This window comes from Coenobita brevimanus, chromosome 14 (genome assembly GCF_032717465.1).
Source record: "Coenobita brevimanus isolate Jiangsu-jjx chromosome 14, ASM3271746v2, whole genome shotgun sequence".
NCBI classification, from domain to species: domain Eukaryota; kingdom Metazoa; phylum Arthropoda; class Malacostraca; order Decapoda; family Coenobitidae; genus Coenobita; species Coenobita brevimanus.
In genome coordinates, this window is record NC_136967.1 from 1930001 (window position 1) to 1948459 (window position 18459).

The 18459-nt window shown below is 44.7% G+C and overlaps 1 protein-coding gene across 1 annotated transcript in view; it reads left to right on the top strand.

Annotated features, from left to right (window-relative positions):
• LOC145417807 (cell adhesion molecule Dscam2-like) overlaps positions 1-18118 on the top strand; it is a 252292-nt gene extending 234174 nt beyond the window's left edge. The window contains exons 23-35 of the mRNA XM_080286430.1: positions 329-478; positions 1831-1986; positions 4435-4719; positions 7166-7307; positions 7777-7922; positions 8770-8984; positions 9347-9569; positions 9850-10113; positions 12861-13032; positions 13587-13675; positions 13802-13881; positions 16500-16875; positions 17595-18118. Of these exons, the coding sequence (XP_080142556.1) occupies positions 329-478; positions 1831-1986; positions 4435-4719; positions 7166-7307; positions 7777-7922; positions 8770-8984; positions 9347-9569; positions 9850-10113; positions 12861-13032; positions 13587-13675; positions 13802-13881; positions 16500-16875; positions 17595-18118 (2822 nt within the window). The remainder of the gene's footprint in view (positions 1-328; positions 479-1830; positions 1987-4434; positions 4720-7165; positions 7308-7776; positions 7923-8769; positions 8985-9346; positions 9570-9849; positions 10114-12860; positions 13033-13586; positions 13676-13801; positions 13882-16499; positions 16876-17594) is intronic.
• Positions 18119-18459: the final 341 nt, after the last annotated feature.

Genomic DNA, 18459 nt, shown 5'->3' on the forward strand with positions numbered 1-18459 from the left:
CTTTCATTTAGCATTATTACACGATACTGAAGCAGTAATTTTGATATATTTTTAAAGTCTATCTATCTATCTATTGCCAGACGCCTCAATCCCGTTTGGGGTGGCCACAAACAAATCGCCTCCAAGTCGCCCTGTCCCCCGCCATTTCACTGCCCTGCTCCCAACTCACACCCCCCTCTCTCATATACCTCTCCACCCCATCCCTCCATCTCATCAGTATTATACAGTATTGAAGAAAGTATTTGGATTATTACTTGTGTGTATTAATTATGATATTAGCCTAAACCAAAATTACCTTCACCCAACACCCATGTACCTCCTCCCACAGTGCCCTCGTCACCCCCTGTGGGCGTGGAGTGTACTGGGGGTGTAGGCGGTGGGTCCCTGATGGTGAGGTGGTCCCCGCCCTCCCCCGCCCACCATAATGGACTCCTCCAGGGATACAGGCTCTCTCTCACACGCCTCGACGATACTACAGGTGAGAGAGAGAGAGAGAGAGAGAGAGAGAGAGAGAGAGAGAGGAAGGATAAAGTAGACAGGTTGGGAGAACAAATTTTTCTCGGTGTGTGTGTGTGTGTGTGTGTGTGTGTGTGTGTGTGTGTGTGTGTGTGTGTGTGTGTGTGTGTGTGTTGTGTATGTGTGTGTGTGTGTGTGTGTGTTGTGTGTGTGTGTGTGTGTGTGTGTGTGTGTGTGTGTGTGTGTGTGTGTGTGTGTGTGTGAGAGAGAGAGAGAGAGAGAGAGACAGTGGCAAGGAGGTAGATGTGGTAGGCAGGGAGAAACCCAAGGTAATATGATCCACCCAGATATTACCCCTCACCACCAACATTGCTATTACCCAGGTCAATCTCCCATGGCCCACACCTGTCCTGTACACGTCTTATATTACCTGTATGGTTCATCTTACTCTCTATGGATGACCTGCTGATTTATGTAACCCTTTCTTACCTGTTCATTTTTTTCTTGGGATGTGATTTACCCTTTTTTTTATCCACCGGTGTAACTTCATCCTCTCTGACCTAACTTCATGTGATTCCCGACTTCTTCGTGATGTATTACGTGGCTTGTTATTTCTAGGATGATTAGAAGACGATCCGTGACCTAGTATGGGTTAAACTAGCAGACTGACCTTTTGTTACCTCGGAAATGGTTTGCTTTGGCCTGGTATGACTGTACAAGTATGACCTATTGCGACCTGGCAGGACCTGAGTGCCCGGTTATGACTAAGTTAAAATAATTCCTGAGTATAAGTTCATACGACTTTGATTTTTATTATTTGATTTGATTTTAAACTGACCAGCTGTGAACCCAGAGAGGAGGAGGAGTAAACTGTTGTGAGGAGAAAATGGGTGGCGTATTACCCTAAAATGCGACCTAGATTAATATAGCTAACCTAGTGTGACCCAATATGACTCCTTGTGACCTCATGTGGCCACGATGGGGAGGTGGCCTGGGTTTAGGAGCGGCTGATATGATGTGTAGTCTTTTTTTTCGTCTGAGGGAACTGGGCTACTCTTACACCTGAGTCCTTTGCGGGTGCCTGAAACTAAATGATCCTTAGTTAAGAGGTAGGAATGAGTTCTTGGTTACTAGTAAAATTTATCCTTCAGAGTGACTACACCTGGCCATCAAATGATCAGGAAGGAGATTACAGTTATTAGAGGAGCCTTAGGTATCAGGTAGGGTGAGTCCTTGGTTACTAGTACAATTTAACCCCCAATCAAACTAAACTTGGTCATCAAATAATCTGAAAAGGGAGGAGAGTCAGGTTAGAGTAAAAGCACTATACTACGAGCCAACATAACCCAGCCAAACTCTTCTTTGACTCGGCAGAAGAGGTAGAGGAGGTGGTGCGGGTGGTGAGTGACGGGGAGGAGAGTGTGGGCGGCCTCCTTCCCTGGACCAACTACAGCGTCACCGTGGCCGCCATGACCCGGGCCGGTGCTGGTGTGACCTCGCCTGACCTCATCTGTACCACCAGGGAGGACGGTAAGGGCATCGGAAAGGGAGTGGAAGTGTGCCATGTCCCGGGGTTCTGTTGATAGTTACATATATCGTCGTTGCCATCGTCATAGTTACCCTCATTGGCATCTTCATTATCGTCTTTGTAATCATCTTCATCATCATCAGTTCCCTCTTGTATATGGCGTGAGTGGGATCCAGAAACTTACATGAAAACACGAAAGGGGAACTGTAATTTTCCTAGTTTCCCTTTCTGGTAAATGGATTCATCCCGCTTGAAGTATTTGGGAAACTGAGATCGGATGCCACTGATGCTAAAACATGCTCTGTCTTATTATCGAGTCTTATATTACCCATTTGTATATATCCACCCACCATTGTATCGCCTGTATACTTCCATCATGGGTGTTACATATGACTGGGGATTTGCACACACTGTCAAGGTCTGTGTTTTAACAGCATAGCCTCAAGTCCTAGTACGGGACCTCCTCCTTCTTGCTGGACCTTAGGAGGAACAAGGCTGCTTGCAACGCAAGTAGTAGGCAGTGGGGTCACCACAGTTCTACTGTCACAAACAATAGCTTGTCCCTAGTTCCCCGTCAGCGTTGTATCCTGCCTTTCATACATCTTACCCCTGAACGCCAGAAAGTATCTTTCCTTCTTATAGCAGCTGTTGAGTGCTTCATATTGCTAGTATAGAAAAATATTTAATGGAACACCTTCCATCGTCACACCGACGAAATGTTGGAGACCTTCAGTCGTGATAGTAAACCAGTAGATTTTTCTTTTCGGGGGAGGGGGAGGGGGGAGGTGTCTCCTACTCTTCCCTTTTCATCCACCATATACATCCTGCCGAAAATACGTGGGTAACTAGTAGTCTTTCTCCTACGCCCTCACCCCAGGGATTCATATAAAAATGATTGTAGTTTTGTGTTTAATCAAATCGCCTAAATTATTCACCTGCACAAATGAACCCAATACTCCTCTTTTTCAGACAACACATTTTTCCCAGTGGCTTACATTAATCAGTGGCAGATATATTATGCAGTGGGGGTTGTGAAGTATTAAAGAGCACCAGTACCTCTCCACTCCTGTCATCACGCTACTGAAAATCTTTACAAACCAAAGATAAAAATAGTGCTATAGATTCGACTATTTTCTAACTCTCTTTGGAAAACAGACATAGAATTCTAGGTGTGTTTGCATGTGCTCATATTTAGATAGGTTGTAATTTGCTTTATTTAGCTTGAAATTAAGTATAGATGTAAGTGAGTAACACAGAGTGCAGTTAATTAAGCAGTAGTTCACCTGTAACAGCTAGAACTCACTCTATAATTCATCTTTCCAGTATTTCCTTTTCATTTACTAAGCCAGATGATTTCGTTCACCTGAAGGACACTTCTCGTAGTGCAAGATTTAAAAACATCAGTAATTTTTCGTTGCAGTTTTTTTGACCATTGTATCACTTTGTTGTTGCAAGAACAAAGTAAACAGGACATCATCGAACTGAAGAGGTTGAGGACTTTATGGAGTACATGAAACGTGTGCAATCTTGCCGTTTTCCATTCTTAATTGGGCTCAGATAAACAGGTCATCATCATCATTATCATCATCATCATCATCATCATTATTATTATCAATCATCATCATCATCATAAACCAGTATCCAGATATCATATGATCTGAGCTTCAGTTTTCCGTTTTCAATAATATGTTTGTAGTGTTAACATTATCATCAGCATTACTGTTTCATTAGTGTTGCATTTAATAATACTGTTATTTTGTTATGTATCTGTTTTGTAATGCCGTGAATACCAAGGCCGATCTGGTGCATAATCCCCTTCATTTTGTAATCTGATAGAGGTGCTTGTAATGTGAGGCTGTACACTTGGCTGGTATTAGAGTACAGTACGTGTAATTTTGTACATCCTCTCGAAAGTAGCCGCACTCTCAGCATCACTAAGCGCTTGACAGTGGACCGCATGTGCTTAGGAAATTGTCTCCAACTTTTAAATACATACATATTCACAGGATTAGTTGTATTTGCACTTTTATTGTGGTTTTTATTGTTTATGTGCTGTATTTACTTCAGATTTCTTTACTGCTGCCGTGTTACCAGTATATAAATTTGTTTTTGTAATATTACTGGATGTTGATCAGGTTTCTTTCATGTATTACTTTTGCCCTACATAACTATAGCCTCTTTGAGAACACTGAAAGACACAGATACAGAGGGAAAACACAGATACATAGGGAAAAATTATACAACTGTCCACAGAGGAGACAGAGGGAGGAGACAAATTAGACTGTGGTGATCATTATGATTATGGTATTGATTTCCACGTTAACATTTATGGGTGTATGGTTGATCATTATGTTTACGACTGGTTCCAATATTGTTAAATTTATTATTATTATTATTATTATTATTATTTCTTTACTTATTTTATTTACATAGTTTTTTTTTTGTGACAGTTGCGGGAGTGCCAGCTGGTCTGAGAGCCCTACAGAGCGGCCCAGACACCGCCATCATCACCTTCCTGCCGCCCTCCCCTCCTACGGGCCTCCTGCAAGGCTACACGCTCCACCACCGCATGCCCCACGCCCGCACGCCCACCCAGCACCCCCTCCACGCCCACGCCACCGCCCACACCCTGACACACCTGGACCGCGGCGCACACCAATTCTGGCTGACGGCGAGAACCAGGGTGGGAGAAGGACCGCCCACACCCACTGTCAAGCTCACTATTTCAGACCAAGGTGAGGTGGCCAGGACTGACCTTTAATAAACTGTCAACATACACCTTGGAGTAGCATTAGTAATCATCATTTATATCCCCACCTCGTTTCCCTCACGTGTATGAAGTGTGACAGGGACAGAGAGCAAGAAAAAAATGGGTAGAATGGAAGTAATCAACAGTACACCAATTAAATGGCTCCCTCATTCACTTGCTGATGTTCTTTATATGGTACTGTATTTACTCTGTTCCTGACCATGTTCTTAGTTCCTGACCCCATCCCCCGGTGGGAAAATGATGATGATGATGATGATGATAGTAATGACGACGACGACGACGACACTTGCTAAATACCGGATTTAATGAAAAACAAATTTTCTTGAGGTAGATTGTACAGTATATGTTTTTGTGCTTGTATTTTGTGAAAGCACACAGTACACATACACGCATTGTGTGTGTGTGTATATATGTGTGTGTGTGTGTGTGTGTGTGTGTGTGTGTGTGTGTGTGTGTACACCATTATATGCATATAAATTATCACCGGGTCTCGATGTTCACAAAAACTTTCAGGAGTAATTTATAAGGGACTCGCAACTTTAATTTAGCGTTGACTATTGAATTATTTATCTCAGTGTCTCGGAACTAAATACAGATGCAACTGTTGCTTATTATTCCATCGGAGTAACAGACAGACCATATTCAAATTCAAAACACATACTGTAGAACTGTCCGCAGAGTTGACAATGGAACGAGGTAAATTAAACCAGGAGGGACCATTAGTGTATAAATATATCACCAGCTTTAGTACTAATTCACGAAGTACCGCATCACCAAACATTACTTATTCAGAAAAGAAGGCAAAATTAATGTGTACGCATAACTGACAACTCGAAGCTCATTAGCAAAATTGCGCCATTAATCCCGCGAGAGTTGAGGCGGGGTGGGGGGGGAGGGGAGTAAGAAGTGGCGGGAAAATATTGTAAACAAACGGCGGCCATCTTTAACCAGTGCTGCCAACCCCGCCGTATAACCCACCCACAACCCGTTGGGAAATCAGGAATATTTTCACTCTGTAGACGAAATGCCTCAATTATCCCGCACACTCGTCCACTCTAACGTTGTAATTACGTTTACTTTTACGGAATTTTGCGGAAATGAACTGAGGTATTCATGTTGCTCGTATGGTAAGAAGAGAGGGATGCGGATGGGGGTAGATGTGAGATAAAAGATAGATAGATAGATAGACAGGCTTACCTAGATAAACAGGTATTACTGGGATGGGGAAGCAGATACGTTAGTTGATAATATTTTAAGGTACGCGTTTCTCTGATGCAGGAGAGCCAGATTTAGCAGTGAAATGGGGTGATAAAAATAATGAGTTTGAGGATGCTGGTTGATGGAGAGGCTTATGGAGGGAGTAATGAACACATAGGTAGATAGATTGAGTGATATGTCTATTATTATGATGGGTTTAGTGATTAACAGCTGGGTAGACAGATGGATGTTATAATACCGATGATCCTCACGTTATATTCACAGTTAACGCCAGTCCCCATTACGGTACAAATATTTTATGTAAAAAGAAGAAACCAAAGACTGAAAGCCGGCAGAAAACTCCTTCACAGAGAAAGAGAGAGAGAGAGAGAGAGAGAGAGACTGTCAGACAGGCAGACAGACAGGGACAGAGACAGACTGCCACACAGACAAGAGAGACGAGAACAGATAGACAAAGACAGAGATAAAGAGACAGAATTCAATATTCTTTCGTTTTGGAAAGCCGTAACACTTTCATTTTGGAAAGCCGTAACACATTGCATTGGAAAGGTTGGGGTGGAGGTCAAGGGAAAGACAGACTTAGGATGACTGTTCCAGATATGACCAACTGTAAGAGGAAGGATGGTGGACACTCTCTCACTCATGCACTGGAGTGGGAGGGAAGAGGGTGTGAGTGTATGGAGGGACGAGATTGTAAACACGTATTTGCTCATGTATTAGAGGTAGGGAGATGAGGGTGCAAGTATACGAAGAGACAGAATTGTAAACATTCTCTTACTCATGCATTACAAGTGGAGAGAACAGGAGTGCAAGTGTATGTAGGCCAAGACAGGTGCTACTCTTTCTTCCATTACACCAACAACCGTCACTCATATACCTTTATTTAGCGGATATTTTCTTGTTTTTTTTTCAGTGGTTAAAAACGACAGGTGGCTCCATATCCATTCCATTGCACTTCTTCGTGACTAGCACCATATTCCAGTGTTAACCTAGAGCTCAGCATTCGAGTTGGGTAGATGGCATGTGTAGACCAAATATCCTTTCCATTGCACTTCTTCGTGATTAGCACAATATTCCAGAGTAATTATTTTTCAGCGTTCGAATTAGATAGATAGCAATTTTGGACCAAGTGGAAAAAATGTAGGCTATCTCCCCATTCACTCCCCATCTAACCCACATTGTCTCCCCAACAGTGATAGGCGGGGTGGCGACGTTGGGGAGGAGTGTGGTGGCGAGGGAGGGCGAGGATGTGCGTCTGGACTGTCTCACTGTGGGCAGCCCCGTACCTAAGCCTCGATGGACCAGGGGCAGGGTCCTTCTTACCCCCACTGGCAGGTGAGAGAGAGAGAGAGAGAGAGAGTGTGTGTGTGTGTGTGTGTGTGTGTGTGTGTGTGTGTGTGTGTGTGTGTGCATGATCAGGGTCTTATATATTCTTTGTCTTATATTCTTTGTGTATGTATGTGTGTGTGTGTGTGTGTGTGTGTGTGTGTGTGTGTGTGTGTGTGAGAGAGAGAGAGAGAGAGAGGTTGTTTCAGGGAAAGGTCGGGGTCATGGTAAAGCAAGGTTAATAAGTTTAGGAGTGAGCTGGAGAGGCACCTGATTGGGGATAAAACTAGGAATAGCAGCACACTTACATTTTCTCTGCACACACACACACACACACACACACACACACACACACACACACACACACACACACACACACACACACACACACACACACACACACACACACACAGATTACCGTCACCCAAACCATGAAATAACCTAACATCTCTTTTCTCCTGTTCTTCATCTCCTGCAGAGTAAGTCAAGAGGAGGACGGATCGCTGGTGCTCCGGGGGGTGGAAAGGGGTGACCGGGGGAACTACACCTGCTCCACACCCCCTGCCCCTCGCCGACACCCTCCCTACACCCACACCACCGCCACCTACACCCTACACGTACAGGGTGAGTACGGAAGGGCACATATATCATTACTTGTATCTCATTTTCACAAGTTTTCATTTCTTCCTTTTTTTTTCAGTTATCTAGGGTACATGTAAAAGATCTTCAAATTGTACCACTCCTTTAACTTCTTGGTGTTGGAAAAGAATGAAGGATTAATTGTGTGTGTATTTGTATTTACTGTCACCCAACGAAATGACCTCGTATGCACCGATAGACATAGCGGAACAGATATTTATTAGTATTTATTGTGTAACTACGTAATTGTGTGTTTCATTTCACAGGGCATGCTGTTGATAGTTACCCCAGTTTCACACTTTCTCTTTCCTTGTTTTGGTGTTTTACTTCACCCCATCGTTAGATATGAAAAACGTTGAGGAGGAAGATCATGTCACTATTCTTTACCATTTTTTTTTCTAATCTGACTCTTAACCCCGTTCTTCTCAGTGGATGACCAAGTGTAGTCAGTCAGATTGGAAGGTCAAGTGTAGTCAGATTGGAGGGTCAAGTGTAGTCAGATTGGAGGGTCAAGTGTAGTCAGATTGGAGGGTCAAGTGTAGTCAGATTGGAGGGTCAAGTGTAGTCAGATTGGAGGGTCAAGTGTAGTCAGGTTGGAGGGTCAAGTGTAGTCAGGTTGGAGGGTCAAGTGTAGTCAGGTTGGAGGGTCAAGTGTAGTCAGGTTGGAGGGTCGATTTGGTCAGTGAGCAGGAGACATTTCTACCACATAACTAAGGCTGATCGAATTTCATGCAACCTCACTTAAACATTCAAGTTGTGAAAGTGGCCTAGTTTACATATAGAATTTTGTAACACTATACTCCCAGCCTCTCACGCCTTCCCCCTCCCACAGTGCCACCCAGCGCGCCTTCCGTCCACATCGCAGACTCCTCACCCTCTTCCCTGACGGTGGCGTGGGCGGGGGGCGACACAGGGGGTGCGGCGGTGCGGGAGTGGGCGGTGTGGTGGCGGTCAGCGTCGGGCGGGGGCAGCTGGAACACGAGGGAGCTGGGCCGGGCACACTCAAGATATGTCATTAATGGACTGCAGTGTGGCGCACAGTACCAGGTGGGTGGATGTGGGTGTGGATGGGTGTCTGGCAGTAAGTGGGTGTGGGTGGGTGTTCATGAATGACTTGAGTGAAAGTGGGTGTGGATGAGTTTCTGGATGGGTGGGAGGGCGGGAACTGCTGAAACACGAGGTAGCTGGGACAAAACACACCCATGATATGTTTGTTGTTAATGGACGCCAGTGTTGGTGGTACAGCAGATGGGTAGATGTAAAGGAGTGTGGATTACTGTGAGAGTTGGGTGAAAAGATAAGGAATGGGGTGTTGGGTGTTTGCCTACCCCCGTTTGCTCTATCAGTTTTAATACTATGATGACGTGGAAGGTGATCCAGTTGCATGAATAACTATGCCTCTCCCACAGGTGTACGTGACTGCCCGGACACATGTGGGTGTGTCGCCTGCCTCCCGCCCACTCACTGCCCGCACATCAGGGTCTCCGCCCGTGGCCCCGCCCCCTCAGCAGCTGGCCAGCGGGAACAGCACGGGGGTGTGGGTGTGGCTGGGGCGGTGGGGCGACGGTGGCTGCCCCATCACTCACTTCACATTGGAGCTGCGCCGCCCACACGACCCGTCATGGACCACATGTTAGTTACGCTCATTGTCTCTCATTGGAGTTACCCTCTTTCATTCAGGCCCCCTTAATTAAATTCCTTTCATTGCCCATGCAACTTTATTTTCACTGTTTGGTATTTCAGACAATATTACCTGTGATGCATTTCTCCTTGTAGTGATGTAACTGTATATATTGTAGTATGAACTGTTGTGCAGTACGATACATGTTTGATTAACGTATTCAGAACAGTTATACGCATATATCCTCCTTTGTTTCTGCCACTATGTGGCTTACCATTCCCACCCTTACAGTAGCCAGCAGCCTGGCTCCACAGCAGGTGTATGAGGTGGGCAGCCTGCGTGGAGGATCTCCTTATGCCCTCCGCCTCACTGCCCACAATGCTGCTGGAGCCACCACTGCCACCACGCCGGGTGAGGGGACAGGCGGACTGAGTGGGCTGCAGGAGGGGCAGCCCCTGCCTTTTCCCACGGATCCTCGCCTCCTGGCCTCTGGGGCGGCCTCAGCCCTGGCTCTGGCCCTCACACTGGCTGCTGCGCTGCTTTGTGTCAGGAGACGTGAGTATCACTCCAACGTGCTGCCGTCTTGGTAGCAACACATACTGTGCGTGTACCTGCATCCAGTGTATATAACGGTTGTTATGCACATTCAGATAAGAATCACACTAGAGGACATTACAAAGGTTACATTTTTTTTTTAAACTAGCAGTCAGCAAATGGCTCTGCTCCACGTGTGTTGGAGAAGTTACTTAATGGAAATGAAGCTATGTTTGGATGATACCACTTGTGGTATAAAGCCAGGAACACAACGGACTCCCGGCTTACAATGACATGAAGCACTGGAAAAATTGGCCATTTCAAGAGGATACTCCAGGGCAGTCTGTTGTTGGGATGTGTTGAGATAATGTGTTGTGAGAATGAGTTAAGATTACATATTGTGTGAGGGGAGAGGTAATGGTAGAATGATTTGTGTGTGTGTGTGTGTGTGTGTGTGTGTGTGTGTGTGTGTGTGTGTGTGTGTGTGTGTGTGTGTGTGTGTGATATTTTGTGTCGGTGGTGGTTTCGATGGTGCCCACATCACAGTCTGGTGATGTAATTCTTCTCTGTCTAGCAAAGAAACTATCTGGTCGTGGTTCTAGAACAACATAGTTTGTGATTGGAGACTTTGGATGATTGTGATGACCACGTCTGTGTATATTTATTGTGTTGTGGAAGGGAGACAAAAGGGCGCAAACAGCGTCTCATGATTTCATTATCATGTTGCTGAGTATAACCTATCACACAGAAAAGTATGATTTTTTTATCGGATGATATTTTAGCTGAAACATTTTTATGCATTTTTCTATTCACTCTGATATGTTTCTTATCCTTTTCCTGCATATGTATATAATTAATTTTGTTTGCATGGATGTAGTGCATGATGATGTATATGATATTACTTATTGGAAGAGAGCTCCTTTACATGCATGAATGTTAGCCAATAATATACTTCGTTTTACTAAATATCTATAAGAGCATAATTGCTTAGTGACATTATTAAAATCAGTGCATGGTATATTATGTGTTTTGGACTAATTTGATTTTGTGAAGTAATATATCTGATAAATAAATCTCCCATATAGTGACACTTACTCTTTCTTTATCTGTGGCTTGGGGGTTAAGTAGCACTGTGCTCATGTACTCACTGTAAGTTGTAAAGAGCGTCTGAAAGGGATGGGAGTGAGGAGGAGGGACTGGGACCCCACCTTCCCCTCCAAATATTGGTGTAGGGATGTGACCACCCCACCCACACACCACCGATAGTGCTGTACCGTCTACTTCTCAGTCTTCTATGACACGCTGCAGAGGAGATGGAACAGATTTGCCCCTCAGTTCCTGATCTGAAATTATTTGAATGATATTTGTTTTTTTTACTGTGATGTATCTATATATTTGTGTTGCTCATTTTTATCTCTACTCCTTCTCAGTATACTTGCACTGTTGGCTGTGTTGGTTCCATCAAGGTATGTTTCCTTATTCTCCCTCTTAGCTACGTGGATGGGTGGCAGCAGCATCAAAATAATAACAGAGAGAGAGAGAGAGGGAGGAAGGGAGGGAGAGAGAGAGAGAGAGATGTGGCATCGTACTGCAGAGTTTAAATGCGTAGTGTCATATGTTTCCCTTTTATTTTCCGTGATATTGCTAAACTATATTCCCCTCTAGTGCATATTTATCAACCCTTGGCGCCATTTTGCTCCCCTGAATAGAATCATGGGTTGGCTTGAAAAATAAAATAATAATAATAATTCGAGCCTAGCAGCGAAAATGTTGTTAGTGTGTTTCTGTAATTTCTGTACTGTACTGTGTGGCGTGTATTCGTTATTGTTCCTGTATCCTTTATATCCCCATTTCCATCCCCTCGCATTTTCCTACGCCATCGTTTATTCTCCCTCCCTCCATGGTCCTCATTTTGTTCCTACACCTGAACACACACACACACACACACACACACACACACACACACACACACACACACACACACACACACACACACACACACACACACACACACACACACACACACCGTCCCCTTCCTTCTAATCCCCACCATTAATTCTTCCCTTCCCCCTCCTACCACCGCACCAGGCCACCAGGACCAGCCACCAGTCTTAAAACGTCCACCCACCCCACCTCAGAATATTTACATTATTTTGCCTGTTTGGGTGTGGGTATTCTTTGTTTTAAATTTGTTTTGATTTTGTTTTTGCATTTGTCTTTCGATTTCCTCTAACTTTGCCTCGTTATTATGCTACTTATTAATTAATTGTAGTAACGTAATGGTACTTAATGACTGTGAATTTGTCTTGCAGTCAGAAGTTTTATTTATTTATTTATTTATTTATTTATTTATTTATGTATTTATTTTATCTCTGACCTCTTTCCTTTTGTCTTTACGCATTGTTGGTAAAGACGTGCCTAGAGTTGCCCTAATTTTTTTTGTTAAACAAGACATTTTATTAATTAGTTTTCCATAGATGAAGGCTGAGGTGAAGTTATGTAGGCCTGGAGTTACTGATGTTGGAGATGAAGTTACAGTAATCCTTGAGTTATTATTTACACTCATTGTTGTTGGAGATGAAGTTATTGCAATCCTTGAGCTATTAGTATTGTTAGATGAAGTTACTGTAGCCCTTGAGCTATTATTTACACCTATTATTGTTGTGCTGTGTCTTTCCTGTAGCCTCCTAATACCCCTTTCAACCCTCTGTTAGCTTCTCAGTCCCCCTAAGAATCCCCCAGTCCTCTAACACAAACTCACTCCCCAGGCGCTGCGGCAGGTCAGGGCGGGGCGGGGAGCAGCAGGCGGGGATCTGAGGCAGAGCGTGAGGCAGAGGAGAACAAGACCAACCTCCTGCAGCAGCGAGAGGCTTACTACGCCACCGTCCGCAAGCCACAGCAGCCACCAGCCACACTGGACCGCATCCCAGGTACTAAGTCTTTCGTCTTTGCTGCCGGTCACCTCTTCAACTGTTCTTTTGTGTCTACTGGTATTTTCCACTGCCTGTGACCCCATAGTCTTAAACATAATGCATCAAGACATTTCAACATGGGCGTATCTTGATTTTGGCCATGTTCTGTATAATTTTCTCTGACAAGGATACTGTTTTAGGCTTTCAGTCTTTGAACCTTTCTTTTTACGTAAAAAAGACAGGCAAGTACCAGATAATCTTGAGCCCAATGAAACCTTCTCATGACTTTTACTGTATTGTAGTGTTAACTTCTTGTTACAGCCCAGCATTCAAGATTAGGAGATGGCAATTTTAGACAGGTTAATGTGGACAGAGTATAGTTGTGTCTTCCGTGGTAATCAGTCCTTCTAAACACACGCCTAGAACCCTGTTGTAGTGCTAATAGTTTGTTACAACTCAGCAGTCAGGATGGAGAGACGGCAGTTTTAGGCTACGTTACAGTTGGCTAAATAGTTATGTCATTCTTTCCTGTTATTCAGTCTAAACTTATATTTCTGTTTCCTTCCATTTATATTCCATTCTCTCTCCAACAGAGTTCTCTGAGGACATCTACCCATACGCCACCTTCCAACTGGGGGAGGGGCGAGGGGGTGGGGGAGGCGGTGGTGGTGGCGGCGGTGGTGGAGGAGGTGGGGGTGGGGGTGGAGGGGGGGCACCAGTAGGGGGTGGTGGTGCTGGGGCCGGGACCGGGGCAGGGGCCGGGGCAGGGGGAGGGGGTCTGGGCAGCCCCGAGGAAGCAGCCACAGCCAAGTTCCAGACGTTCATCTACCAAGACAATCGCTATGGAGTGACCGAAGCAAGACCTCCCCCAACCTCGGTGAGTCCACTGCCCCTCCCGTGAGCTGTAGAGCCGTATTCTAGGTGACGTATCTTCGTAACACCTCTTCCTTAGCGATTTATTTTGCCCACCACAGTACATCTTAACATTTTCTAGTCTGATTTTTAGGTTCACTGGGCAAAATTAGATTCATTTTGCCTACTACATCATAATATTCTTTTTTTACATTACTGTATATCATTTTAATATCGATATACCAGTAGTTTGCATCAGTGACATACAAGAAGATTTGAAGGTGCATTGAGATAAATAAATCGCTGAGGAAGAGGTACTGTGTAAACTCCAGAGCCATGTAGAATCCGCCCTGTACTTCCTGCCCCTCCTCTACCCTGTCCCTGGTTGATAGGAAGGTTGATGCCAGGGTCTCACACCGAACGAAGGCCTATTGGTGGTGGTGCTTTCCAGACAGCATGAGTAACTGTATCATCGCAAACTGTTCCTTGTGCAGTCTAGCAAAGCTTCAGAGCATCACATTAAACAACAGGTATTCGTTGTGTGCGGATCCGTAGCTCCTCCTGTCGACCAGAGATGAGGGTACGAGGCGGGTAGTACACATGGCTAGCTAGTGTACATAGAAGTGTAATATGCTGGTACTCTGATACTCACACTTCTGCACATTATCCCTTCAGCTCGACGACATGTTTATTTTAAGTCTTGCTACCGCCTGAGGGTTTTATTCAGCTTAGAAGAAATTTTCCCAACTGAAGATTGTTATATATAGCCTTCACTACGAGAAACCTCACTTTAGTCTTTGGTTCTCTGGTTAAAATGAAAGTGAGGTAATCAGACTGAAGGGGATAATCATCTTGTACTTCTCAGTGATGTGGATATTTTTTAAAAGGCTTACTCAGTCAACTTTGCCCTCGTTATATTATGCAGACAGTCCTCTTTATAACTCAATGGTGTGTTAAAAAATGCAACCACTTTTCCATACAATTGCGTCTGTAACTTGGGGGAAATTGGGGTGGATCAGTTTTATAGGTGTCATTGGAACTTTATAAAGGCCACTTTTCCGTAGTATACGTGGACATATTAACTGAACATAATGTCAAAAAAGTGACATATAACAAAGACTTCCTGTATTATCCTGCCACTTAGATACAGCTTTGCATTTAATCATTCTGTAGCCAAGATAATAAGTTCTATTTGGCAAGAATTTAAAGTGCTTACAGTTGCAGAAATTCAGTAGCTACTCAGGATGGCTGTGTTTAAGTATGGGTGCTTGGGGATGAAGTGGTGTGAACACTGTCTGGAGTGAAGTGGCAGAATTGGTTGTGTAAATCCCAAGAGGTGACTGGTGGGTGTTCAGTGATGTAATGCCTGCCAGGGGTGTTGGCGGGTCATCTGCTCTTAAATATACCTCACTGTAGTAACCTACCTTGTTCCCCTACACCTCGAAGTGGGTAAAATGGGATTGGTTAACATTTTTATTACCCTTTTTTTCCCTACACTGCATGTTGTTTGTTGCACCAGAGCACAGTGTAAAAAGGTGGCGTAACAGAGCACATACTAACTTTATTTAGTATCATTGCAGATATTTATTTCATGTTGGCACTTCACCAGTTTTATTCAGTAGGTCTGTGCATTTTGTGTGTGACTCCAGGATGCCCAGAGTTGAACATTTGTTACATCATCATCAAATAACCCAGTTTCCCACAATCACGTTTGGTAGGGAGGTCAGACACTTAACTCTGGGTCAAACTCTCTACAGTTCAGGACGCTTTCTAGTACTTTTTCCTAAGTGTTTTATTTTGGATGCTACACCCTCATATTATTTAATAGTATTTGTCTATAATAACATATATTATGTGAATAACTTCAGGAAGGTATTAACCTGTCATATGCAGAAGTTGGTAAAGAAGAGGTGCTAGCAAGCCTCCTTAACCGACGAGAATGCGACTTTTATGACCTCGCTGGGCACTCAGAACAAAAGAGAAAAAAAGCTCCTGGAATAAGAAGCCCCTCCCATCGTGAACCGATGGAGGCACAAAATTACTTGCAGCACAAGTGCTGGAAGGCAGAGCCGCCACATCGTTACACTATTAGAGGTGCTTGGGTCACGAGCTTCCGTCCCATTTTGTTACTTTATGCATAAGGAAGTACATGGGTAATATTTGTGCCCTGTCCTCAGAGATGAATTATAACAGCATGATTGGGTTTACACACTGCAGTGCTGGAGATGAGAAGGCGATGTGTGGAAAAGGAAAATAGTCACAGGAAGAGTTTGTGAATAAATTGTGCTTGTCAGAAATAGCAGCCAAAACCAATAATGAATTGTGAAAAATACGGTACATTCCTCTTGATGATATTTACATACAAACTGACGACAGCTTCAGTGTTATATCGTTCATATGGAGAAACATTTACAAATAATCTTCAAAGAATCCAAGCGTTTATAGTCAGTTTCCTTAGTATTTCCATCATCATCATTATTATTTCTGCCATTGGTCATTAGTTTCACCATCATCCTCGGTCCTGTGACTAATTTTCCCGTTTTTTGTTCGTGCCTGCCATCCCTCCCGACCTCCTCCCTGCCACAACCACCTCCCTTACCTCTCTGCTGCTAATTTTTAAACGATCAAATGGGTGGTTTTTAGCCAGCCCAGCCCTCCGCCAAAGCTCACGGGCGTAGCAGCAGCAGGGGAGGGGGTGGGGGCGTGGGTGGAGGGGGTGGGGGAGTGGGCGGGAGGGTGGTGGGCGGCCCGAGGAGTGAGAGTGAGGAGTACGATTCGCTACAGTCCGACACCGACACTGAACATGGCACCTCTTCCCGCACCGAGTCCTCCATCCACCTGGACTCTGCCACGCTGGACACCCGGCCGCACCAGCACCTGCACCTGCCCCTTGACCCCACCCCGCCCCGCCCTGAGCAGCAGCATCAGCCACAACAACAGCAACAACAGCAGCAGCAGCAACAGCACCCACAGCACCCACATGCACGCAAACCAGCAGCCTCACGCAACGTCCATCACAGTGAGTGCACGGTCGTTAGTCATGTGCATTTGTGTAGAACTTGCACTGTACTATGTGTGCATATTTGGTGTGTGTGTGTGTGTGTGTGTGTGTGTGCGTGTGTGCGTGTGCGCGCGCGTGCATTAGAGATATCCTTACGGTAGATTTAGTTGGTCCTTTGTAAGTACTGTATTGAGAACTAAAAACAACAGTAGCCAGTTAGGAAGTGCTGATGATTGCTGGAGAGGTACCCATGCAGTGTCATTAAGTCATTTGTAAGTATATATTGTAGTTAGGATTAGAAATACTAAAGTGGCTTGATTTACTAACTTGTAAGTACATGGCAGTAGATAATCTTACTAACACTACTAATCCCATCTTCATTGTTCTTCCTCCCCCTCTGTCATCTCTGTTGTTGTTCCTCCTTTATTTTCCTTGTCTCCCATTAACATCACTCTTTTAATTTACTTTATATCCTGACCTTCTTCCTTCTTTTATTTGACTTCTTCCTCGTATCCTTACTCTATCCTTCATATCGTTATCATACCCTATTTTCCTGATCTTCTCTCTCATACCACCTTCTTCTTTTCTTTCATCCTTCTCCTGTCTTCACTTTCATCCTTCTCTCCTATTCCTCTCTTTCATATTTCCCTCCTCTTCCTCCCATCTTACCAATCCTTTCATCACTTTTCTTGTACCTCTCCCCTCCGTTCCTCTCTTCCACCCCACCCTCTCCCCAGATCTGATTTACCACGCCCCAGAATCCAGCACCTCAACGGAGCCCTCACCTATCCTGGAGCGCAAGTCCTTCCCCCGCAAGCTGGACGTGACGAAGGGCCTGAGAGCCATTGGTGCCGGCTCTGGGGGCACTGGAGGCGGCGTAGGAGCATTCACCAGCCGAGCCGTCCTGGGCAAGATGGCTGCCAACATCCGCGGATCGGGGAGCACCCAGGAGACCAGCCTTTCCATCCCGAAGAAGATGGTAATCCGCGGTCCGCACGCCGATCCAAACAAGAACACCGAAGACGCCAAGTACGGATTCGCCCGCAAGATCAACCCGCCCGCTGGATTCTCCATGGGCAGCCACAACGAGCTGTCTGAGGCGGAGTGTGACCTGGAGATGCGCAAGCGAGTGGCGAAGGAGGGCGGTGAAGCGGGCGGGGATGGAGCATACATAGGTCACGCCAGGTCACAATTTAGGTCGTATGTGCCGGGTCGTGGTGGCAGTGATGGTGGTAACAAGGACTACAGCATTAAGGTTTAGAGCACCGGTTGGCCTAGTCCTGCAAAACCGTAGAACAATATATTACACAGTACTTTAGAATTTTGTAACAAGTCTGATACTGAATGACTGAAATTGATACTGAATTGCTGAAATAAATACTGTAGCAGTGTGGAAAACAACAACAGCCGCATCTGAATATAAGAAATGAATCATATTACGTTGAAAAGAAGCTGTAATAAGTTAACGCATTAAGTCTGATGAATGTTATCAAGAAAAAATAACTGATGATTTAAGTTTGAACAAATATAATAATGTAAATAATGTATAATCAACCACTTGCATTAACATATTGCAGCTTTCAGTGCATAGTGGAAATGGGA